This window comes from Olea europaea, unplaced genomic scaffold (assembly GCF_002742605.1).
Source record: "Olea europaea var. sylvestris unplaced genomic scaffold, O_europaea_v1 scaffold256, whole genome shotgun sequence".
NCBI classification, from domain to species: domain Eukaryota; kingdom Viridiplantae; phylum Streptophyta; class Magnoliopsida; order Lamiales; family Oleaceae; genus Olea; species Olea europaea.
The window spans coordinates 706977-733524 of record NW_019243883.1 but is presented as its reverse complement, the minus strand read 5'-3'; the positions used below and the strand labels follow the sequence as shown (position 1 = coordinate 733524).

The 26548-nt window shown below is 33.6% G+C and overlaps 1 protein-coding gene across 1 annotated transcript; it reads left to right on the top strand.

Annotated features, from left to right (window-relative positions):
• The first annotated feature begins 20974 nt into the window (after positions 1 to 20974).
• LOC111382815 (transcription factor MYB113-like) lies at positions 20975 to 24917 on the top strand. Its single transcript, XM_023006855.1, has 3 exons — positions 20975 to 21163; positions 21453 to 21582; positions 24370 to 24917. Exons 1-3 carry the CDS (start codon positions 21043 to 21045, stop codon positions 24821 to 24823), a joined length of 705 nt encoding a protein of 234 aa, XP_022862623.1. The 5' UTR covers positions 20975 to 21042; the 3' UTR covers positions 24824 to 24917.
• Positions 24918 to 26548: the final 1631 nt, after the last annotated feature.

Genomic DNA, 26548 nt, shown 5'->3' with positions numbered 1-26548 from the left:
GAAGATAGAGGCAATGAAAATAGATCAAGAAGAGGCAATGGTAGAAAATCAAGCTAGTGATCAACCTTAACTAGTTGTAGATGTAATTGATGAGGAGGATTTGTTCATTGGGGAGTTTGTGACCCTACCTAGAGTGAAAAGTCAGTCGAACATCACTTATCCTCTGTAAGTTATGACCAGTCAATCTATTTTAGAATCACAATCACTTACAATTTTATGGCAATGCTCATAAAAATCTACACAACGATGTTTCTCATTTTTGAAGCTATTCGAGAATTTTGTTTATCACGAAGTTGTGGAGGAAGCCATTTGAATTCATTATTCCTACATATGCTTAAGGACAACACAAGGAGATGGTTGTAATCATGACCTGTACGTAGAACTTCACAAAATGATATGGTTTAGAAGTTTACTTACAAATACTTATTGCTATCAAAAGTTACCAAAGTTAAGCACAATATATCTATATTTAGGGAACTTGACTCCAAGAGCTTTTGTGTACAGGATATTAGGTTTGGAAGAAGCAAAGGCCATAACATGATATGAATCAAGGTGCGTCAACAACCAAGACAACTCAAGCATCAAGTCACGAGAAGGATCCGTTGATCGTCGAAGGTGGACCGATGACGCGATCGAGGATGAAGCAAGTGAAAGAAGCGATGAGATTGGTCGTCAAGCAAGTCAATGAAGACACAATGTTCGAGGCGTAAAATGGAGCAAGTTTCATGTTGGAGTCGAGGACCAAAAGGACTTGGATCAACGTGATAAAGACGGAAGAAAATGAAGCCGAAGATTGTTCCATGCAACCGCATGGTTAAACAACCTATGCGGCTGTATAGATGGCCTCAGGAATAATATTGGGGGTAGGGACTTGTTCTATGCGGCCGCATAGTGTTAGACTTATTATATGCGATCGCATAGATTAACATTATGCGGCCACATAGAACAAAAACATGAAAAAAAATTCGTTTTTTTCCCGAATTTCCTAGTTTCGATAGAATTCTTATGAAATCAAATTATTACCACAATTTGATGGGTTTCGGACCTTTTTTTACCCATTAGTATAAATAGGAAAATATTTTTCATTGTAAGGACTTTTGCTTGAATAATATCATAGCGAGAGAATTTGTTCTTTCAATTTCTTGTTCTTCTTGAACAATCTTGGAACTTATCAAGATTCAATTTCTTGTGACATTCTAAACAATCGGATTGTGGGTTCTTTTAATTGTAATCAAGGGGTTTTAGGTTTTTTTCTAATCTAGGGTTTCTTGGTTCAATTCTCGGGGTTCAAGATCCAAAACCAAGTTAGTATTGGCGTTCTTAGGTTCCACATCAATCTCGTTGTGGGTTTCGTAGTTTCCATTGCTACGGGGTTCACATCAGTTGGTATCAGAGCTTTTGCTCCAATTTAATTAGGTTATATCCTTTGTTTTCTAATTTTTTTTCAATTCCTTGTGCCCAGAAGGTTTTCTTGATCCTTTGATCCAAAAGTTTCATCAAAAATCTTCAAATTCCTTTTCTGGGCTCAATTTTCGCGCAAATCAGTTTTCGTTTTCTTCGTTGGTTTTGTTATTAATTTCCGGATCTAAAAAAAATTATTGTTCATCCGTACAGTAAAAAAATTTGTTAAATATTATTAATCCACCAAATACCAACTTTTATTATTCAATATCATTTCTAAATTACTTGGACACATTGGATCATTCCATTCCTTCAATTCAAGTCAAGTTTTAAAAGTTTTCTTTGAGTCCTTTGTTACAAATATTGAGTCACATCCGATTTGTGGAATTCTACACGATTTGATTGATTGATTGAGTTCATTGATTGTTACTAGAAGCAATTGTTGAAAGAACTGAGTGGTAAAAGGCAAAGAGGTGAGCTTAATAGAGGGTAAAAGCCCTTGTGTGTTTCCGAGTGACTTTTGGTGAGGCAGTAAAATAAAATTTTTAGTGTTAGGATGTCAGAAAGGGCAGAATCAAACTCAAACCGACAAGGCAATAATAACAATGCATTGGAGGATTTGGTGCAGAGGTTTGAGAGGGCGTTTGGAGATGTGAGAGATAGGTTGGAGAAGCATGAGGTTTGGATGAATAGATTAGATACATCGGTGGCTAATCTTAGTCGGGGGCATCGAGTGGATGTATCCAATGCCAGATGACTGAATAGATGGGAGCCTAGGAGAAAAAGGCGAGAGGAGTATGGATATGGGAGTGACATGGGCAAAGATGAATTTTACAGTGTTGAGATGGGAAGGATGAAGAATAGAGGCGATAGGTTCGACAGACGGGGTCGGAATGATCGCGGTTAGGAGTTGGAAGGAAACTTGAGAAATATAAAAATGACAGTTCCTTCATTCAAAGGAAGGAGTGATCCCGAGGCACACCTAGACTGGGAAAGGAAGGTTAAAATGATCTTCGAGTGTTATAACTACTCGAAGGAGAAAAATGTGAAGTTAGCAGTCTTGGAGTTCAGTGACTATGCAATTTCATGGTGGGATCAAGTGGTTACTTCACAACGTAGGAGTGGGGGAAGACCAATCAGCACTTGGGAGGAATTGAAGTCATTGATGAGAAAGAGGTTTGTTCCTAGCCACTATTACCGAGAGATCCATAAAAAACTGCAAGGTTTATATCAAGGGTCGAAAAGTGTAGAGGACTATCATAAGGAGATGGAAATACTCATGATTAGGGCGAATGTGGTGGAGGATCAGGAGGCTACCATGGCACGATTCTTGAATGGGTTGAATAGGAAAACTGCCAATGTAGTGGAGTTGCAACATTATGTAGAGTTGGAAGACATGTTGCATGTGGCTATGAAGGTAGAGAGACAACTGAAGAGGAAAGCGGCAGCTAGGCAGCCGTTAGGAACTTTGAGTGTTAATCCATCTTGGAAGTCAGGGTGGAACAACAACAAAGGTGATAAATATGTACCTAAAGGTAGGAATAAGTGGCAGAAAGGGAAAGAAAGTACTAGCAAAACAGCACCCAAATAGATTCACAACCATCAGGGAATCAAGACATCAAGTGTTTCAGATGCTTGGGGTTAGGGCACATTGCTTCTCAATGCCCAAATAAACGGGTAACGGTGTTGTTGGATAATGTAGAGGTGGTGAGTGAAAGTGAAGGAGAGTTTGAGGACATGCCTGCATTGGAGGACGTTGAAGAAGAAGAAAAATTGGAGTTTGCTGTTGGGGAATCATTGGTGTCAAGGAGAGCTCTTAACACTCAAATCAAAGTGGATGATTTAGCAGCAGTGAGAAAATATATTTCACATACGTTGTTACGTCAACGATAAGGTATGTAGTATGATTATTGATGGTGGGAGTTGCACGAATGTAGCTAGCACAACTTTAGTTGAGAAATTAGGACTAGCATTGTTAAGACACCCTAGGCCTTATAAGTTGCAATGGTTGAATGAAAGTGGGGAAGTTAGGGTGAACAGAAGAGTTTTAATTAATTTCTCAATTTGGAGTTATAGTGACAAAGTAGTATATGATGTGCATGTGGGTCATATCTTGTTAGAAAGACCATGGCAATATGATAGAAGGGTCATACATGATGGATATAGGAATCGTTATAGCTTTGTCAAGGATGGGAAGACTATTACTCTTGCGCCATTAACACCGGCACAAGTGTATGGAGATCAAATCAAGCTGAAAAGTGAGGAAGACGAGAGAATAAGAGAGTCAGAAAAAAGGAAAGGCAATAGTGAAACCATCAATAAGAGAGAAAATAGTGAGGTGGCTGAGAGTGGAGAAAAGAGAGAGAAGTCACATGAGCGGAGAGAAAAGGAGTCAGTTGAGAGGAGAGAAAAAGAGTCAGCTGAGCGGAGAGAAAAGCCAAAGGTCAACTTTTATGCAAAAGAGAGTGAGTTGAAAAAGGATATGAGCGATAATAGGCAAATGATATTGTTAGTGTACTAGGAGTCCCTCCTCAATTTTGAGGATTCTAACACATCCCTCCCTAGTTTGGTTAAGTCTTTATTGTAGGAGTTCGACGATGTGTTTCATGAGGAGATGCCAAGTGGATTGCCACCAATCAGAGGCATCGAGCACCAGATTGACTTTGTACTCGGAGCTGTCATGCCGAATCGACCAGCTTACCGAAGCAATCCCGAGGAGACGAAGGAGCTTCAAAAGCAAGTGGAGGAGTTGATGAGCAAAGGTTATGTCAGGGATAGCATGAGTCCATGTGATGTACCTATTTTGCTAGTGCCTAAAAAGGACGGGACTTGGAGAATGTGCGTGGATTGTCGAGCTATCAACAATATCACGATAAAGTATTGTCACCCAATACCTAGGCTAGATGATATGCTTGATGAGTTGCATGGTGCTTGCATTTTTAGTAAGATTGATCTTAAGAGTGGGTATCATCAAATTCGCATGCGGGAGGGTGATGAATGGAAAACGGCGTTTAAGACTAAGTATGGATTGTATGAATGGTTAGTTATGCCGTTTGGACTCACTAATGCACCGAGCACTTTTATGCGTTTAATGAACCATGTTTTGCATGCTTTTATTGGGAAATTTGTTGTAGTTTATTTTGAGGACATCTTAATCTATAGTAAAAACCTAGATGAGCATTTAAAACCTAGATGAGCATTTAAAACATTTAAATTGTGTGCTTGTTGTGCTGCGAAAGCAACAACTGTATGCTAATTTCAAAAACTGCACATTTTGCATGGATAGAGTTGTTTTCTTAGGATTTGTGGTTAGTGCTAACGGCGTGGAAGTCGATGAAGAAAAGATAAAAGCTATAAAAGAATGGCCAACACCTAAGACTATAACTGAAGTTAGGAGTTTTCATGGATTGGCAAGTTTTTATAGGCGATTTGTAAGAGATTTTAGCACCATCACTACACCGTTGACTGAAATAGTAAAGAAAAATGTAGGTTTCCATTGAGGAGAATCTCAAAAAATTGCATTTAACACAATTAAGGATAAGCTATGTAAAGCACCTGTTTTGGCATTACCAAATTTTGATAAAACATTCGAGGTTGAGTGTGATGCATCAGGAATAGGTATAGGAGCAGTGTTAATGCAGGAAAGGAGACCTATTGCTTACTTGAGCGAAAAGTTGAGTGGGGCAGCATTGAATTATCCGACATATGACAAGGAGCTGTATTCACTTGTTTGAGTATTGGAGACTTGGCAGCACTACTTATGGCCAAAGGAATTCGTGATACACATCGATCATGGATCTTTATAGCATTTGCGAGGTCAAGGTAAATTGAACAAAAGATATACGAGATGGATGGAGTTTATTGAGACATTTCACTACGTCATCAAGTACAAACAAGGTAATGAAAATATAGTTGCTGATGCGTTGTCTCGAAGGTACGTGCTTTTAAATTCATTAAGTACTAAATTACTTGGTTTCAAACATATTAAGGGCATGTATGAATCTGATTGTGATTTTTCTAGTATTTATGCTTCATGTGACAAAGGTGCATTTGATAAATTCTATAGGCATGAAGGATATTTGTTTAGGGAAGATAAGTTGTGCATTCCTAATTGTTCTTTGCGTGAATTATTGGTAAGGGAAGCACATGAGGGTGGTTTAATGGGACACTTTAGGGTTCAAAAGACTTTAGACATGTTAGGGTAACATTTTTATTGGCCTAAAATGCGACATGACGTAGAACAAATGTGTGGAAAGTGCATAACTTGTAAAAAGGCTAAGTCTAAGGTTCAACCCCTTTGTTTGTATACTCCTATGCCTGTACCTAGTGAACCTTGGGTAGACATATCTATGGACTTTGTGTTAGGTTTGCCTAGGACAAAAAGAGGTCGAGATTCAATATTTGTAGTGGTCGATAGGTTTAGTAAGATGGCGCACTTCATACCATGTCATAAAACTGACGATGCTACTAATATTGCAAACTTATTTTTTAGAGAAATAGTACGTTTACATGAAGTGCCTAAAAGTATAGTGTTTGATAGGGACATGAAGTTTTTGAGTCATTTTTGGCGTGTTCTGTGGAGTAAGTTAGGAACTAAATTATTATTTTCTACAACTTATCACCCACAAACAGATGGACAAACTGAGGTAGTTAATCGAACTATGACTCAACTACTTAGGACAGCGATCAATAAAAATCTGAAATCATGGGAAGAGTGTTTACCGTTTATAGAGTTTGCATAAAATCGAGCTACACATTCTATTACTTCATTTTCTCCTTTTGAAATTGTTTATGGTTTTAATCCACTAAACCTATGGATTTAATGGCTTTGCCTGTGCATGAACGAGATAGCTTGGATGGTAAGTGAAAATCTGAGATGGTGAAAACGCTCCATGAAAAGGTCAGGATGCAGATCGAAGAGAAAGGAAAGCTGATTGCATCAAAAGCAAATAAAGGAAGAAGACGCATTACATTTGAGCATGGAGATTGGGTCTGGGTGCATTTCAGAAAAGAGCGTTTTCCAGAACAGATGAAGTCAAAATTGCAACCACAAGGCGATGGACCGTTTCAAATCATCGAGAGGATTAATGACAATGCATACAAAGTGGATTTACCTGGTGAGTATAATGTTTCAGCTACTTTTAATGTCGCTGATCTTTCTCTTTTCGATGCAGGTTCAGATTCAAGGACAAATTCTTTCGAAGAGGGAGGGGATGATATGAATCAAGGCACGTCAACAACCAAGACAACTCAAGCGTCAAGTCACGAGATGGATCCGTTGATCGTCGAAGGTGGACCCATGATGCAATCAAGGATGAAGCAAGTGAAAGAAGCGATGGGATTGCTCGTCAAGCAAGTCAATGAAGATACAATGTTCGGGGCTCAAAATGGAGTAAGTTTCATGTTGGAGTCGAGGGCCAAAAGGACTTGGATCAACGTGATAAAAACGGAAGAAAATGAAGCCGAAGATTGTTCCATGCGACTACATAGTTAAACAACCTATGCGGTCGCATAGATAGCCTCAGGGATAATATTGGGGACAGAGACTTGTTCTATGCGGCCGCATAGAACAAAAACATGAAAAAAAAATATTTTTTTTTATTTTTTTTCCGAATTTTCTAGTTTCGATAGAATTCTTATGAAATCAAATTATTACCATAATTTGATGGGTTTTGGACATTTTTTTACTCATTAGTATAAATAAGAAAATATTTTTCATTGTAATGAATTTTGCTTGAATAATATTATAGAGAGAGAATTTGTTCTTTCAATTTCTTGTTCTTCTTGAACAATCTTGGAATTATCAAAATTCAATTTCTTGTGGCGTTCTAAACAATCGGATTGTGGGTTCTTTTAATTGTAATCAAGAGGTTTTAGGTTCTTCGCTAATCTAGGGTTTCTTGGTTCAATTCTTGAGGTTCAAGATCCAAAATCGAGTTAGTATTGACGTTCTTGGGTTCCGCATCAATCTCGTTGTGGGTTTCGTAGTTTCCATCGCTACGGGATTCGCATCACGACAATATGTAGCTCTATTGGTTGGTCGATCAAACACCCTCAAGGAATAACCGAGGACATCTTTGTAAAGGTAGAAAAGTTCATCTTCCCAACTGATTTCATCATCTTGGGCATGGAAGAGGAAAATGATGTTTTATTTATTTTGGAACGTCCATTTATGGTTACTAATCGAGCTATGATAGATTTGTAGAAGGGTCAATTAATTCTTAGGCAAACTAAGGAGCAGATGATGATAATGCATTGAAGGCAATCATATATATGAACGAATCCGATATGTGCTTCCAGATATATTATAAAAAACATTACAATGAATATAATTTATAAGCTTATTGTTAAAGATGAAATTTAACATGAATCAAATATGAAAACTATATTCAACTTATAAGAATATAATTAAATCCTCCTCGATAAAGTTGACCTCTTACTATTTGATATTAAGATTTAATATGGTATCAGAGCTTAATAAACTCAAATCTGAAATCTGCCTCACCAAAAGTCAAATTGAATTTCAAGATTTTTTTGTTGTTCTCAAATGAACTACATCTTGTGGGAAAGGGGAAAATCTGATGTCACTTAAATATGAATAAGAAAATTAATAATCAACACATAAGTACGTGAACTAGACTTCTTAACAAGGTTAATATTTTAATATGGAACTTTGATTGTTGGGTGGTATTGGTCTCTTTCACTCCAAAAGCTTGCTCAAGAGATGAGGCTTTTCCTCATACTTATAAATTGAGTACTAACGTCATCCACAACCGATGTGGGACAACCTCAATAATCTCTCCCTCACACATCGGGCTTTGCGGGAGATCAAACACGTCTTTTCCCATACATCGTACTTTGTGAGAGACTGAACCTGTCTCCCCCCTCATACAACGGGGCCTACAGGATACCGAATCAATCTCCCCCTCAAACAAGCATGTATCTCCGTAACTGTTAGGCCTGAGACTTGTTGATAAATTGGGCTCTGATACTAGTGTTTTGGAAATTTTATGCAAATTTCCTTTATTTCTATTTACCCACTGGATCTTTTATTGTTCAAAAGAATATTAGCAAACAGGAAAAATAAAGAATATAATGCACAAATTAAATAGACCATCAAAACTTTTCACTATATCAAAATTGTTACAACCATATATAATTTCACTCACCAATCCAATCCTCAAGTATTACAAAGAAAAATAAACTCGAGCTTTACTACATCTACTTCTTTACCCAATGTTTTTCTCTAATATCAATTCTCTAGCCACACCCAAAATAATAAAATATGTCCATTATTTATAGCATCAATAACCAAGTGGAAGGGTTTAATTTCAACTCAAACAAGGACTCCTTCATGTGCAAGACTCCAAAACCTGTTGTAAATTGGAGACCAAGTACTACAAGAATTCTGCTCTCAACATTAATTAGAAGTCTTCCGTACAATCATTATCTTTTATTATTTGCAATAGAAGTCCTCCAACTTTTGAGTTTTAAGGCAATTACCCAACAATCTTCATCTTCTCAAAAACGACTCGAAATCTCGCCATCTCTTCTACAACTTTTAATCACAATACTTGAAAAAAAAGGTAAGCTTTTGACACACTTTAACGGTCCCATACTCTACCATATGAGTCTAGCCACTTAGAAATGCTTTGACAATTTCATCGGCCTTGATGACAGTTATGGTGCAACTCCCCCCACGGACTTTTTCAAAGAGCTCATCAGCCATCGACATCACTACACCACCACATACCTACACACATTGCATCAAATGTCAGTCAATGCTATGTGCAGATATGCTAACCTGTGCCAGTAAGAACACATGCTTTATCACGACAACTGGCGACATGCCATGAGGATGCTCCCATCTTACTTTACAGCACCTCATCCGCATCCTCCTCTGCCATGATAGATGCATAGTCTGACCCCAAGCAGTTAGCCGACCTACTCCACCTTTTGGACAGTTTTTCTTTATGTGGCCAGTCTGACTTCATTTCCAACAAGTTACTCTCTTCCTCGTGGAGTTGTCATTTTTTCCCTTTTCAGTCATAAGCATCACATTGTCAGATGGAGTATTGTGTCCCCATAATCTTCTTTCTTTTAAGATCAAGTTGCTTGTCACTTGCGAAACCCACAGATTCTTTTCTACACATCAAGATTGGTTTGATATGTTCATAGTTAGACGAAAACGACCAGATGAGCCATAGTACCTTATCCTCAGTATCTATCCTCACTCCAAAAGCCTTGAGTTCTGAAATAATCTCGTTTAGAACACTCGATGGTCTGAGATTTTCGTACATGCCTCTTTACGCAACAAACAAAATTTCTCCATAAGATACAATCGATTTAAGTTCTCTCGTGGTTCCTTTACAACAGATATTCTATGAATATTTGCAAGAACTGTTTTAGCCAAACAGAGATGTATCATGCAAGCAACCTTCAAATCCAATTTTTCCACGTCCTCATCGCTCACACTAGATTCAGCTTCCTTGTCGAAATTCTTGGTTGGTTTTCCTTTCAAAGCCTAGTGAATTCTAGCTTGAAACGATAAATCCTTAACTTGTACATGCCACAACCCAAAATTGAATCTCCTGTCAAATTTCTCAACCTCATATTTCAACGACGACTTATTTTTAAGTTGCTCCAATATTCCGAACCACCTGACGCTCTAATACCACTTTTTGGAAATTTAACGTCAATTTCCTTTATTTTTATTTACCCGCAAAATCTTTTGTTGTTCAAGAAAAGATTAGCAAATAGGAAAAATAAAAAATATAACGCACAAATTGAGCAGATCATCAAAGCTTTTCACTATATGAAAATTGTTACAACCATATATAATTTTACTCACCAACCCAATCCCCAAGTATTACAAAGAAAAATAAAACTCGAGTTTTACCATACCTACTTTTCTATCCAATGTACGAAAAGTCTCAAAATGCTAGGTTCACAATATTTTTTTCTCGAATCAACTCTTTGGCCACACCCAAAATAATGAAATACATCCACTATTTATAGGATCAATAACCAAGCGGAAGAGTTTAATTTCAATTTAAACAATGACTCCTTCATGTGCATAATTCCAAAACCTAATGTTAATTGGAGACCAAGTACTGCAGGGATTCTACTCTCAACATTAATTTGAAGTCCTCCATACAATCATTATCTCTTATTAAATGCAATAAAAGTCCTCAAACTTTTGAATTTTGAGGTAATTACCCAACAATCTCCACCTTGTTGAAAACGAGTCAAAATCTCATCATCTCTTCTTCAACTTTTATTTACAATACTTCGAAAAAATATATAAGCCTTTGACACACTTTGACGGTCTCATACTCAAAAATATGAGTACGACCACTCAAAACTATCTGCAAACTTCGAGCATTTCATCTATTACATGTCGAAACAGCACTGCTGATAGTTATGGTGCAACTCTCCCACCAAAGATCTCATCAGCCATCGACATCACAAAACCATGACATACCTACAAACATTGCATCACATGTCAGTCAATGCTATCTGTAGATATGCTGACCCATGCCAGTCAGAACACATCATCTATCGTGGCAATTAGTGACATGTCACGAGGATGTTCCCGTCTTCCTTTACAGCGCCTCATCTGTGTCCTCCTCCGCCAAGAAAGACACATTGTCTGACTTCAAGTAGTTAGCCGATCCTGTTCTACCTTTTGGACAATTTCTCTTCACATAACCAGTCTGATCACAGTTCCAAGAAGTTACTTTCTTCCTCATGGAGCTAGCATTTTTCCCCTTTTCAGTCACAAGCACCGTATTGTTAGATGAAGTATCTGTCTCCCTAATCTTCTTTCTTCTAAGATCAAGTTGCTTGTCACTTCTACGAAACTCAGAGTTTCCTTCCCATACATCAGATTGGTTTGATATGTTCGTAATCAGACGAAAAAGATCAGATGAGCCGTAGTATCTTATCCTCATCATCTATCTTCACTCGAATAGCATCCAGTTATGAAACAATGCCATTGAGAACACTTAGATGGTCTGTGATTTTCGTACCTGTGCAATAAATGAAATTGCTCCATCAAGTAAAGCCAATTTGAGAGGCTCTTCATTTGATATAATTCTTCTAACTTCTCCCACAATTCCTTCGCAGCAGATATTCTATGAATATTTGCAAGAACGTTTTTAGCGAAAGAGAGACATATCATACTAGTAGCCTTCAAATCCAATTTTTACCGGTCCTCATCACTCATACATGATTCAGTTTCCTTGTCAGAACTCTTGAATGATTTTCCTTTCAAGCCTGGTATAGTCCAACTTTAATCAATAAATCCCTAACTTGTACTTGCTACAAGCCAAGAGTGAATCTTCCATCAAATTTCTCAACCTCGTATTTCAACGACTTTTTTTCTATTGCTCCAATACTTCGAACCACCTGACGCTTTGATAATACCTCTTGGGAATTTTACGCCAATTCCCTTTATTTTCATTTACCCGCAGAATCTTTTGTTGTTCAAAAAAATATTAGCAAACAGGAAAAATAAAAAATATAATGCACAAATTAAACGGACTTTCAAAGTTTTTCACTATATGAAAATTGTCACAATCATATAGAATTTCACTCACTAACCCAATCCCCAAGTATTACAAAGAAAAATAAATTCGAGTTTTACCACACCTACTTTTCTACCAAATCTACGAAAAGTCTCAAGATGCTGACCCACAATATTTTTCTCTGAGATCAACTCTCTAGCCATACCCAAAATAATGAAATATGTCCACTATTTATAGGATCAATAACCAAGTGGAAGAGTTTAATTCCAACTCAAACAAGGACTTCTTCATGTACAAGACTCCAAAACCTGCTGTAAATTGGAGACCAAACACTATAAGGATCCTGCTCTCAACATTAATTAGAAGTCTTTCATACAATCATTATCTTTATTATTTACAATAGAAGTCCTCCAAATTTTGGTTTTTGAGGCAATTACCCAACACAGTGTTGGGTGGTATTGAGCCCTTTCACACTAAAAGCTAGCTCATGGGGTAGGGTTTTCTCTCACACCTATTTAATTGAATACTAACCTCATCCACAACAGAGATGGAACAACTTCAACGTAGATGTTATATAACATTAGAATCCATAAAAAAAATTAAAAAAATAAACAACAACAACAACAATAATAATAATAATAATAATAATTCGATGCAGCTGAAGCTTAAACGAATTTATTGTCTTTCAATATTTGCGTTCTTAAATAAGCTGCCATAATTAGGACAATGTCATGGGAAAGATTTTGCTCCGCCCGAAAATGAAAAGAATGTCCAAAATATAAAGGTATAGATAATTCTTTTTACACAGATTGACCTTTTAAGAGAAAACTCCAATAATAATTTTATTCATCAAAGTATAAATCAAAATTGGAGTGGATCCTTGATTGGCAAGGGCAAAACTATTCTGATTTGGAAATTTCCTAGCTAGTATTGCTATCACTGAATTTCACAATATAAATGATTTTTATACATCTCTTTAACAAAATTGATATACATAGAAAATTATTTCTCTACAGCGAGCATCTTAATTGTAATGTAAATAGATCTATATTGTGATTTAGATCTCCAAAATGGTCGAAAACATCTCCAATGGAGAGATGCAAAGAAATACAAATTGTATTTTTCAGCAAAATAAATGCAAAATTACATTTTTTTTTATATACACATGAGACAAAAAGTGGATTTAATATTTTTATTGGAGTAAAATTTGAATTTAGATCCAGTGGGATATAAATAGGCATGAATAGTATTTGAAGATAATACATTTGATTGAGAAATTTCTGCCTTATTGAAAACAAAATAATAAATCCGAGGTAAAATAATTGAAAGATCATGATTTTCATATTAGACAACAATCTCTCTTTTCTTTTTCAGATAAAACAATAAGATATTCATATTTTCGATGACAACAATTCGTTACGAAATTTTATCTCCCTTGACTTGAATAAACAAAATACTCAACCTATTTCTTCACGCAACAGTGAGATTGAAGATTGTACTTTACCGATTTCTTAATACGATCCCTGCCTAAATTCCCAACCGCTCCTGTCGAATCGAATGAAAATCTGTCTTCGAATTCATGCACGCGTAAATGAGCAGTTCGTCTGCTCTTAATTTGTACTCTTGTGAAATAGGACCAGCTAATGCCCTTGCTGCATCTGTGCACAGTCTGGTCAATCTGACGTTCAATGCCTTTGTGTCCTGATAATTTACCACCCAATATGCATGGTAGTAGAACCCTTTTCGTGGCCATTTCTTCTTCCTTTCAGGTATATTGTATTTGAGTCGATTTGATATATTTGCTAACAGTTAAGTATATTGTCTGTCTTATATGACTTAGAAAGTTGATAAAAATATAAATCAAAGTCAAAAATTAATTTTAATATGTATTTTATATGACACACAACTTTTATCATTTTTTTAAACATCTATTTCATCAATTTTTATCAGAACCTACTTAAATCTAATTTTTAACTACACCAAACTGGGCATAGATTAAAAGCTGTATTCTATACAAATGATGTTTGGAAACAGTCATATGACAAGGCACATTACGTCGTAGAACGAGGACCAACGCGATGAAGCTCGCTCGTGGAAATTAGGGATTACTATAGTAGTACTCTTGTTTTTTGACATTCTTATAATAATTTTATATCTTCTTTCATTTCAATAGGGTTTTGCTTATGGTATTTTTCAAATTAAAATTTTAAAGACAATTTTTCTAATAAAAGTCGATTGTATCTCTAGTTATAATTGAATGAAAGAAGGAAAACAAAGAAAATAAAAATAAAAGATAAAGATAAAGATTCTCCATCTTTCTCCACTTTCTTCATCGATATCAATAACCCCACCACCGTCGTAGGTTGATTCTCCACCAGCCTCTCCTTCCCCCTTGATTCTTCGCCTTTTACCACCACTCATTCCTCCTTTCTACCGTCCTCATTACCACAACATTTAGTTACGTCTCCACTTCCACCTGATAATCCCTTCAAATTACCATGATTAGGATTTTGAAATTTTTATCAATTTCTTTCTAAGAAACATGCTTGCATCACTATGATTCTTCGAATGATAGTTTAGGATTTTAAACTTGCAATTTTGATTTTGCCACAATTTTTATTATATATGGAGTCATCATTAGGATTTTGAATTATCATAAAAAAAGGTCAGAGAGTTAATAAAAAAAAAGGCATGAGATTTTCTATTGTAAACTTATATTCATCATAGATGACGAGAATGTAGTCTCACATTGAAACGAACATTTATAAATCTTATATTTTTTTGTCTCTATTTACTTCTAAGATTTTATTGCTCTTGATAGTATACAATTAGATTTCCTAATTCACAGCTTTAGTATCAGAGTCTTGTTTTGACTAAAAGTAATGGTTGATGACATATGAGTATTACTATGGGCCTACAAGTTTGATGGTATGGATTTTGCAGTTAGGGTATGAAGATCGAGGATTATCTATACAGTTAAAAAATGGTGTTTTCATTCTATGAGAAGCCGAAAGGAATGAAAGACGGTGAGTGAAAATCTTTGATTGTCAGGTGTTGAGTGCTGTTCATTTAACCCTATCGAAAAACTATTGTCTGCTATGTATGAGAACATTCAGTGTGTGACAATGTACATCTCATAAAAATTATTTAATTTGAAAATGGCTTAAGGTGGTCCAGTAGTGGAGTATCTGAATAAATTCAATATATTTGTCAATCATTTAGTCTCTATTACGATTAACTTCATAATGAAACAGTTGTCCTCAATTTGTTGGCATCATTACCGGATAGTTGGGAGTATATGAGACTTGTGATCTATAACGTTATAGATAATGTAGAACTAAAACTCAGTTATATTCGGGACACTATTCGAAATGTGAGGACATTTAAGAAAAAAAAAAAAATAACCAAAACACACAAATAGGTCACATAAAGTAACCTCAAGGCCACAGTATACATTGTTCTAGATCCTCAGGGTTTCGTGAAATTCGAGATCTCAGTGTCAAAAGAATGTTCAGATGGGTCGTCTATGTGTTCTAATAGAATAATCAATGCAACACGAAGATATCTCAATAAAAATTCAAATTCTCACATAGCGACTAAACAAGAATTAAAGCACAAAAGCAATTATCAACTTGCTATCAAAACAAACACTTCAAACATGACAAATAATACCTAAACTCTAACACAAGCAATTGTTACCCCCACACGATAACCCCAATCCTATTGTTACCCCACAAGAAGACGAGCTAATATTGAAATTTAAAAAGGATAAACTAAAATACCATAGCGGACCAATTTGAGTCCGTAGATAATGAGATATGCAAGTTTAACACTTTATGGCCACCACTGTTCACCCTAATATGTCCTACATTCACATAAATCAATCAACCATAATCGAATCCTAAACGTGTGAAGGATAAATCTGTCTAGACTTTATTGTATAACCTAAAATAGAAAATTAACACCAAAATATCCAAAATGACGTTAGGAACAATATGTCAAAAGATAACTTTGCATGCGTCGCCATGAGCTACTAGAGTCTTCACGCTTGAGCTTCATGCATTGTCAAACATCCTCACGTGCAAGCCACCCTAATGCGTCTCCACCTGTATGTCACGCCTGTAGTCTCCCTTTCTCCAAACTCATTCTAGTTCGACTAAAAATTAAGAAAATAACCTTGATTTTTTGGGCAATTTTTTTGTATCGATTTTCTATTTTGATTCTGCCAATTTTCTGGCTGGTTTTTGATCAATTTTTAAGTTAAATTTATCACTTGAAGCTCTGATACCAACTGTCTTGGAAACTCGCTTCAAAGATATTCTAAACAGTATTTTTTAGGCTCGGTTTCCCGATACCTTTTTCTACCAAACTACCAATCCAAATAACTCCAACCCATAACTAATATATTCACCTCGATTACTTCACAATCTCACCCACAAACGACAAGATAGCAAAGATGATTTACAAACCACAAAGGCATGGGAAAAACAACGAGAAAAGGCAATAGAAGACACCAAAATACAAAGATAAAGTCACAACTTTTTCTCTCTCAAAAGAAAGGGCAGCCACATTTTTCCCACTTTCATACACAAATCACACACACACGCGAGGATAAAAGCAACACATATATAGGGATAAGTCAGGCTTCAGTTGAAATGATAACAAGGTCAAATGGGCCAAAATTCAAAGCCATCCAATCTATATGAGCTGTGAGTAGCAATAATTTCTTAAACTACTTCCAACGGCCCATGTTGTTTTTGGATCAAACCTTTGAACTTGGTTATTGGTAATGCATATGAAATTCAATCCGACATTTATGTCATAGCTCGAAATTTATTGGGTATCAAAACCCAGCATGATGCTTTCCAATTTTATATATTCAATATAAAACTTGAGCATTTGGAGCCAAAAAAAAAAAAAATTAAATAAATAAATGAACAGAGCAGAGAAAATTTGCCTAATAAAAATGGTTAATATCCCAAATTATATTGTAAAAAGATTTCGTTTAGGGTTTTCTCAACTTGTATTTAAATTTTCCTTATATCAAATTATAAAACTTTACATGTTAATCTAGAAGCAAGCTGCACGAGAAGGAAAATGTTGAGTCTAGAATTAAACAACAAAAAGTTCCTAAAATAGTTTCCGAACTACGTGAGAGCTTGTGAGTGGGTCCCTTATTGCTAGGCAAGGCTAGTCAAGTGATATTCCACCAATTTACGCTCTTATTTGGTCCTCATTAAAAATGTAATTTATTTTTTCTGTTCTTATCAATCACATATTTTTCAATAAAATAATATTATATGTAATCCAAGAACTTTTTTTTAACTATATATTATTCAAAAAAATTCTATTCCAATCGTTAAAATTTCTAATAATGGGGGCTACAATGAATGGAACTACACTATAAGCAAGTCCTTTGCCCTTTTCTCATTTTCCATATGTGCACATTCCCACATTCTTTACACGGACATGAAATAAAATAATCTGCACTTTAAAGACTTATTTCAATTGACTATTCCATAATGTTTTCTCTAGCCTGTTAACTATTGATCAATAATCACTTATCATATAATTCAACTTATTATAACTCTAGAATCCCTTGGTTTAAGACATGCATTTATTTAGCAATAATAAATGCAGCATTTCCATTATTTATTCTTTATTAACTGCTAAAAACTCATTAATCAAGAATAATGCATCTCACCAAATTATAGCTTCTCAATAATATCCCACTTGGCTAAAAACCGAAAGTTATACCCATTATGAGCATGTTGGGAGGATTTTTGCTTTTATTTATGCTCTTGTAGAATGCCTTCTTGAGAAAACTACATATGTCCAACTTCCTCTATAAATTCTTCTAATCAGATAAAACGCTTTAAAAAATTATCTAAACATATTCAAAATTTGCTTTTTAGTTTTAATAGCTTTTCACTTTTCAGAATTCTTGTCCAAACAACTATATTTCTTATGAAAAGAAATTAAACTACTTTGCTAGATTTTTTTTGACATAATAGTTGACTTCCTCTTACGGCACGTGACCCTGCATGAATAAAAAAGCCCGAAAAAGAAGTGGACCTCCGTCAATGTGAGTGTCGATCATCCATTTTGTCAAAAAAGTTCTGTCACCTTACCATGTTAATAAAAAAAAAAAATGTGTAAACAAATTTACTAATTAATGAATCGCCAAACTCCACGTTTGATGACATTGGTTGAAGAACGCAAGTTAAGATTTTACACGGTTTACAGACGTTGAAGTGGTAGTTGATTCAATGATTGAGGACTTCCCAATTTGGTAAAGCTGTGTTTTGTGTGGTTATTAGAAATGCACGCCACATAGATATTTATGGATATCTTTAAATCTGGAGTAGAATCCATAAACTTCCCTTATATATATATATATATATATATATATATATATATATATGTTGCTAAAGAGACACATAAGCAGAAACTTCTCCATACTGAAGGTTTTATACAAAATATCGCTTACAGTATGGTGAGTACTCCAGTTGGATTGAGAAAAGGTTCATGGGCTGAAGAAGAAGACAAACTTCTCAGGAAATGCATCGACAAGTATGGAGAAGGAAAATGGCATCAAGTTCCTCTCAGAGCAGGTATATATTGCCTCAAAATACATGCAAGCACATACAAAAACTGGGCGAGAAAATGCCTTTGCTCAAGCCCCATTTTGCGGGAAGATAATATGTTAAAATAGTGTTTGTTGGAAAATATGTTATTAAAATGTAAGACAAAAATTTCATTTACGTATAAAATTATATTATTAAAAAATGTGTAGTTGAAAATGATTTTTAAGAAAATGACTTTTTGATAAAAATAGGGCTCAAACAGGCAACATATATTTTTGGGGATAGGGATAAGTCAGGCTTCAGTTGAAATGATAACAAGGTCAAATGGGCCAAAATTCAAAGCCATCCAATCTATATGAGCTGTGAGTAGCAATAATTTCTTAAACTACTTCCAACGGCCCATGTTGTTTTTGGATCAAACCTTTGAACTTGGTTATTGGTAATGCATATGAAATTCAATCCGACATTTATGTCATAGCTCGAAATTTATTGGGTATCAAAACCCAGCATGATGCTTTCCAATTTTATATATTCAATATAAAACTTGAGCATTTGGAGCCAAAAAAAAAAAAAATTAAATAAATAAATGAACAGAGCAGAGAAAATTTGCCTAATAAAAATGGTTAATATCCCAAATTATATTGTAAAAAGATTTCGTTTAGGGTTTTCTCAACTTGTATTTAAATTTTCCTTATATCAAATTATAAAACTTTACATGTTAATCTAGAAGCAAGCTGCACGAGAAGGAAAATGTTGAGTCTAGAATTAAACAACAAAAAGTTCCTAAAATAGTTTCCGAACTACGTGGGAGCTTGTGAGTGGGTCCCTTATTGCTAGGCAAGGCTAGTCAAGTGATATTCCACCAATTTACGCTCTTATTTGGTCCTCATTAAAAGTGTAATTTATTTTTTCTGTTCTTATCAATCACATATTTTTCAATAAAATAATATTACATGTAATCCAAGAACTTTTTTTTAACTATATATTATTCAAAAAAAATTTATTCCAACCGTTAAAATTTCTAATAATGGGGGCTACAATGAATGGAACTACAGTATAAGCAAGTCCTTTTCCCTTTTCTCATTTTCCATATGTGCACATTCCCACATTCTTTACACGGACATGAAATAAAATAATCTGCACTTTAAAGACTTATTTCAATTGACTATTCGATAATGTTTTCTCTAGCCTGTTAACTATTGATCAATAATCACTTATCATATAATTCAACTTATTATAACTCTAGAATCCCTTGGTTTAAGACATGCATTTATTTAGCAATAATAAAATCAGCATTTCCATTATTTATTCTTTATTAACTGCTAAAAACTCATTAATCAAGAATAATGCATCTCACCAAATTATAGCTTCTCAATAATATCCCACTTGGCTAAAAACCGAAAGTTATACCCATTATGAGCATGTTGGGAGGATTTTTGCTTTTATTTATGCTCTTGTAGAATGCCTTCTTGAGAAAACTACATATATCCAACTTCCTCTATAAATTCTTCTAATCAGATAAAACGCTTTAAAAAATTATCTAAACATATTCAAAATTTGCTTTTTAGTTTTAATAGCTTTTCACTTTTCAGAATTCTTGTCCAAACAACTATATTTCTTATGAAAAGAAATTAAACTACTTTGCTAGATTTTTTTGACATAATAGTTGACTTCCTCTTACGGCACGTGACCCTGCATGAATAAAAAAGCCCGAAAAAGAAGTGGACCTCCGTCAATGTGAGTGTCGATCATCCATTTTGTCAAAAAAGTTCTGTCACCTTACCATGTTAATAAAAAAAAAAAATGTGTAAACAAATTTACTAATTAATGAATCGCCAAACTCCACGTTTGATGACATTGGTTGAAGAACGCAAGTTAAGATTTTACACGGTTTACAGACGTTGAAGTGGTAGTTGATTCAATGATTGAGGACTTCCCAATTTGGTAAAGCTGTGTTTTGTGTGGTTATTAGAAATGCACGCCACATAGATATTTATGGATATCTTTAAATCTGGAGTAGAATCCATAAACTTCCCTTATATATATATATATATATATATATAAACATAATAGTTGACTTCCTCTTACGGCACGTGACCCTGCGTGAATAAAAAAGCCCGAAAAAGAAGTGGACCTCCGTCAATGTGAGTGTTGATCATCCATTATGTCAAAAAAGTTCTGTCACCTTAGCATTGTTAATAAAAAAAAAATGTGTAAACAAATTTACTATTTAATGAATCGCCAAACTCCACGTTTGATGACATTGGTTGAAGAACGCAAGTTAAGATTTTACACGGTTTACAGACGTTGAAGTGGTAGTTGATTCAATGATTGAGGACTTCCCAATTTGGTAAAGCTGTGTTTTGTGTGGTTATTAGAAATGCACGCCACATAGATATTTATGGATATCTTTAACTCTGGAGTAGAATCCATAAACTTTCCCTTTATATAGATATGTTGCTAAAGAGACACATAAGCAGAAACTTCTCCATACTGAAGGTTTTATACAAAATATCGCTTACAGTATGGTGAGTACTCCAGTTGGATTGAGAAAAGGTTCATGGGCTGAAGAAGAAGACAAACTTCTCAGGAAATGCATCGACAAGTATGGAGAAGGAAAATGGCATCAAGTTCCTCTCAGAGCAGGTATATATTGCCTCAAAATACATGCAAGCACATACAAAAACTGGGCGAGAAAATGCCTTTGCTCAAGCCCCATTTTGCGGGAAGATAATATGTTAAAATAGTGTTTGTTGGAAAATATGTTATTAAAATGTAAGACAAAAATTTCATTTACGTATAAAATTATATTATTAAAAAATGTGTAGTTGAAAATGATTTTTAAGAAAATGACTTTTTGATAAAAATAGGGCTCAAACAGGCAACATATATTTTTGGGGCTTCATTTTGAAGAGTTTGTGTTTGATATTTGTAGGCTTAAACAGATGTAGGAAGAGTTGTAGGCTCAGGTGGTTAAACTATCTGAAGCCAAATATCAAAAGAGGCGACTTTACACCAGATGAAGATGATCTCATTATAAGGCTTCATAAGTTGTTAGGCAACAGGCAAGTTCAGAATTAATGATTTATAGCATAATATCATTTTCTCTGTTTTGATTGTCTGGTCGATCGTTTTATGGCATATTCTGCACAGTTGTCATTTCTAGTCCTATCTTACGAGACTTAGCTCATACAATTATGTTGGGGCATTTCCAAGTCATATAGGCATGAATATGAAAAAGGTGCATTAAAGCTTAAGTTTTGCGGTGATGTATTCAATTGAGAATTTTGAAAATTTTGATGGACTTTTTTAAGTAATGGTTTTGGTGAATTTTAGTGATTTTTTATAGATTTATATAGAATTAGTGGAAATCATCCGTAAACTTTTATGAACTTTCATTTTAAAACTTTTATAAACTTTTGTTGAATTTGAAAAACTTTTTGAAGACTTTCCTTTGAAATATAATTCACATGAATCTAGTACTATGTATGAAATTCTCACATATGATGTGTTGGTTCCACAATTTCCCTTCCTCTTCCCATATAATAAAAAAATTAAAAGAATAAAAGTTTAAGAGCTTAATTAAATAAAAAATAATCAATAAAAAATAAATTTCATATTCAATATCATTAATATTATATACCTTTAAAGAATAAATAAAATCAATATATTTAAATTTAATTATAAATTGTCTATATAAAATTGTATACCTTAATTAAAAATAGATATTTTTCACAAAAAAATGAAATGAGATAAAAAAAAAAAAAACAAAGTTATAAGAATTTAATTTTTCCTTAAAAAATAGAGATAAACAATAAGAGAGAAAAATAGAAACAAATATAATCAATAAAAAATTTATTCATAACTATAATATGAAATATTAAAAAAATATTAATTTCTTCACTTTTTTTGTGAAAGTCTCCCAAAACCTTGTAATTAATTAGCGACAAATTTTTAGATTTTATTTTAGTACTTTTCGATTAAAAGGTTAGCACCTCGGAGACTTTAACAAAAGTTTCTAAAAGTGATTAAAATTTGAATAACCAAAAACTTATAGAAGCTTCTACAAAGTTTTAATTGAATACACCATGACTTATACAGACTTTTTAAAAGTTTATAAAAGTTTCATCTGAATATACAAATAAGTTTAAAGAGTTTTAAAAAGTTTACATTCAATACTCCTAATCTTTTTAAATCACAAAACTCACTAAATGTCTCAATTGAATACACCCTCTTGGGAGCCTTTGAGTTTGATTAAGCTAGTCTTTTAAGTTTTTAGTCAAAAAATGGGAATATATTAATGGCTTTATTAGTTCCAAAAATGGGTTTTTTAATATTGATTTTTTGAAAAATGTATGGTTGAAGAGTAGGGAAAATTTCGTATTTAGGTTCAAAATTATTTTGTTAAGAGAATATCTAATTAAAAATGAGTTTGAAAAGGAAAATGAGTTAAAGAATGAGAGGGGCTTAAATTTCTTTAATTGTACACGTACATACTACTTGTTGAAAAACAAATTTATATTAAAAATTGAATTTCAAATGCCTTTGTTGAGTCAATTAATCAGGGTGTTTGTTTGGAATCCTCAAAAGAGAGTAATGATATTGGCTATTATTGGAGTTTATGTGACATTAAATTAGAGATTTAATTAAATGGTCACATATTTCTACAATTAATTGAAAATATAAGGAGTTTAGTTTGCAGTTTTTAAGTTGCTTTCAGCTTTTATTTTTTTAAAACATGTTAGTCTAGAATTTTTTTACTAATGCATTTTTGAAAAAATGTTAAATTTATAATGTATAACTCAAAACGTATTTGACATGTTCAATGTTTTTAGTGAATATGCCAAAAACATTAAAAATATGTGAAATACGCGTTTAAATAAAATATTATTAAAACATATAAAATTCTGAAAAAAAAATTATAAAATTAGAAAGAAAATTATAGAAAGAAAAAAATTTCTAGAATTCTAAAAAAAAAAATCTAAAAAAAATCTTGAAAATTCTAGAAAATTAAAAACTTGAAAGAAATAAAAATAAGAACAGTTCAAGCTTTTATTGGTTAATTAAGTAAAAATTATAAAATATTATTCAAATAAATATAGATAAAAATTCTTATTCCAAGTCATTAGTTTTTACATTTTATTTCCTATGGTTTGCCAACTTAATTTATTATGTATTTTTCCACTTTGCTGTATGAATTTTACCAGATGCAGTGACATAATCTTACATGAAAGTGGAGGATTAGAAAGAAAATATAACTATGTTTTAAATAGTCTAAATATAGACTGCTATGTGTCATTATGTCAAGGATTATGTCAGTGAGTTTGGCACTCTAGTATGATTGAATTATTATTTGTTTTATTTTACTTTTATATTGAATAAAATATTGTAAGATTTTCCAACTTTAATATATATGTTACATGATATTGTATTAAAATAAATTGTTATATTTTACTGAATAATTAAATCTTATGAAAATATATGTTACATGATATTGTATTAAAATAATTTTCTCAAAATTTTAGACAAAACGTGTTTTCAATTGTTTTATCTTGAGAAACATTTGTCAGAATGACAAACCAAATATATTTTCATTGATCTTAAAATACTCCCTCAAACAAAAACTGAAAAATGAACTCGAAATTGAAAAAAGAAAAAATGCAAACCAAATGGGCCCTAATATTTTATCACATAGATTGGTGTTGTAGCACTAGGAACTTAAAAAGTAATTTAAAGTGATTTTACTTATCTTTAAGCACTAATGTTCAATTTTAGGAGTACTGCATTTTGGAACATGCCGTAAAATTTTTAGCTCAACTTCTAATGACCTACGCTTCTCCATGTTGATATAGATGGTCGCTAATTTCCGGTAGACTTCTCGGAAGAACGGCCAACGACGTGAAAAACCATTGGAACACTCATCTTCAGAAGAAGGTATTGGCTCTAGAAGAGGAGAAGAGAAAAGCCCAAGAAACTATCCAAACGACAATCTTTAAACCTCGACCTCGGATCTTCAGAAGAATTGGACCCCTTCCGTCAAGAGAAAACATAACAATCGAACCAAATATTTCAATAACTAATCAAAATTCAGACAATCTGTCTCCATCATCATCAAAACCAGTAGATGGTGAATGCACCCAATGGTGGAGTAACTTGCTTGCTTCTGTCGAAATTGATGGAGAAATTGAGCCAGAGTCCAATGGAACATCTTTGGAATTGCAGGGAGAAAATACTGGCTGGAATGACTTTTCTCTTGACAAGGACATTTGGGAACTTCTGAGTTCTGAAAACAACACAATAATGTAGAATTCATTTGAACTTTCCTATTTTGATGTGTCTATTACTTTCAAAAAATAAATCTTCATATTTTGTACGTATGATTAAGAATATTCCGAAAATCGTCGGGATAATAAGCCTTGTTATTTCCAAATTAGTTTATTAGCATAAATGGTCTTTAATGTATGATTCTTCTAAAGAATCAGGACCTATCATTTTAAATTTAAGAGTTACATCCCTATAGAAATATTTGAATGTGAATTTCGTATTTTCTGTTATTCTAAGTCCATCTACTTTTAAAGACAAGTTTACTGATAAAAGTCGATTGTATCTCTAGTTATAATTGAATGAAAAGAAGGAAAACAAAGAAAATAAAAATAAAAGATAAAACATAAAGATTCTCGATCTTCCTCCACTTTCTTCACTGATATCAATATCCCCACCACCATCGTTGGTTGATTCTCCACCAGCCTCTTCTTCCCCCTGATTCTCCACCAACTCACCCTTTTACCACCACTCATTCCTCCTTTATATCGTCCTCATTACCACAACATTTAGTTACGTCTCCACTTCTACCTGATAATCCCTTCAAATTACCATGATTAGGATTTTGAAATTTTTATCAATTTCTTTCTAAGACACATGCTTGCATCACTACAATTCTTTTAATGATAGTTTAGGATTTCGAACTTGCAATTTCGATTTTCCCCAATTTTTCTTAAATATGGAGTCGTCGTTAGGATTTTGAATTATTATAAAAAAGGTCAGAGGGTTAATAAAAAAAAGATGCGAGATTTTCTATTGTAAACTTATATTCATCATAGTTAATTATTGCAGCAAATGATGAGAATGTAATCTAACATTGAAACGAACATCTATAAATCTTGTATATTTTTGATGTCTTTATTTACGTCTAAGATAGCATACAATTAGATTTCCTAATTGTCGGTAATTGGTATCAAAGTCTTGTTTTGACCGAAAGTAACGATTGATGAAGCATTAGTGTTACCATGGGCCTACAAGTTTGATGGTATGGATTTTGCATGTAGGGCATGAAGATCGGGGATTATCTATAAAGTTAAAAATGGCATTTTCATTCTATGAGAAGCCGAAAGGAAGAAAGACGTTGAGTGAAAATCTTTGATTGTCAGGTGTTGAGTGCTGTCCATTTAAACCTATCGAAAAAAATACTAGTCCCAATCCCAATGTGGCAACAAATAAAATCATGGGAGATTTGATGAAACTATTGTCTGATATGGATGAGAACATTCAATGTGTGACGATGTACATCTCATAAAAATTATTTAATTAGAAAATGGCTTAAGGTGGTCCTGTAGTGGAGTATATGTATAAATTCAATATATTTGTCAATCAGTTAGTCTCTATTAAGATTAATTTGATAATGAAGCAGTTGTCCTCAATTTGTTGGCATCATTACTGGGTAGTTGGGAGTATATGAGAGTTGCGATCAATAACTTCATAAATAATGTAGAACTAAAACTCAATTATATTTGGGACACTATTCTTGAGGAAGTCTGTAGAAGATATTCTGGAAAAGTCTCAATATCTAAATTTTCCCTAAATATCTGAACTATGGGTAGTGACTTTGAAAAAATAATAATGATGATGAAAATAATATATATATAGCGATGGAAAGTGGATATAGAAAAAGTCCATATCTAAAAAGAATGTGGAATGACAGATATTGACCTATGATTGATTCATCCTTAATGTTTTGACCATGACAAACAAGAT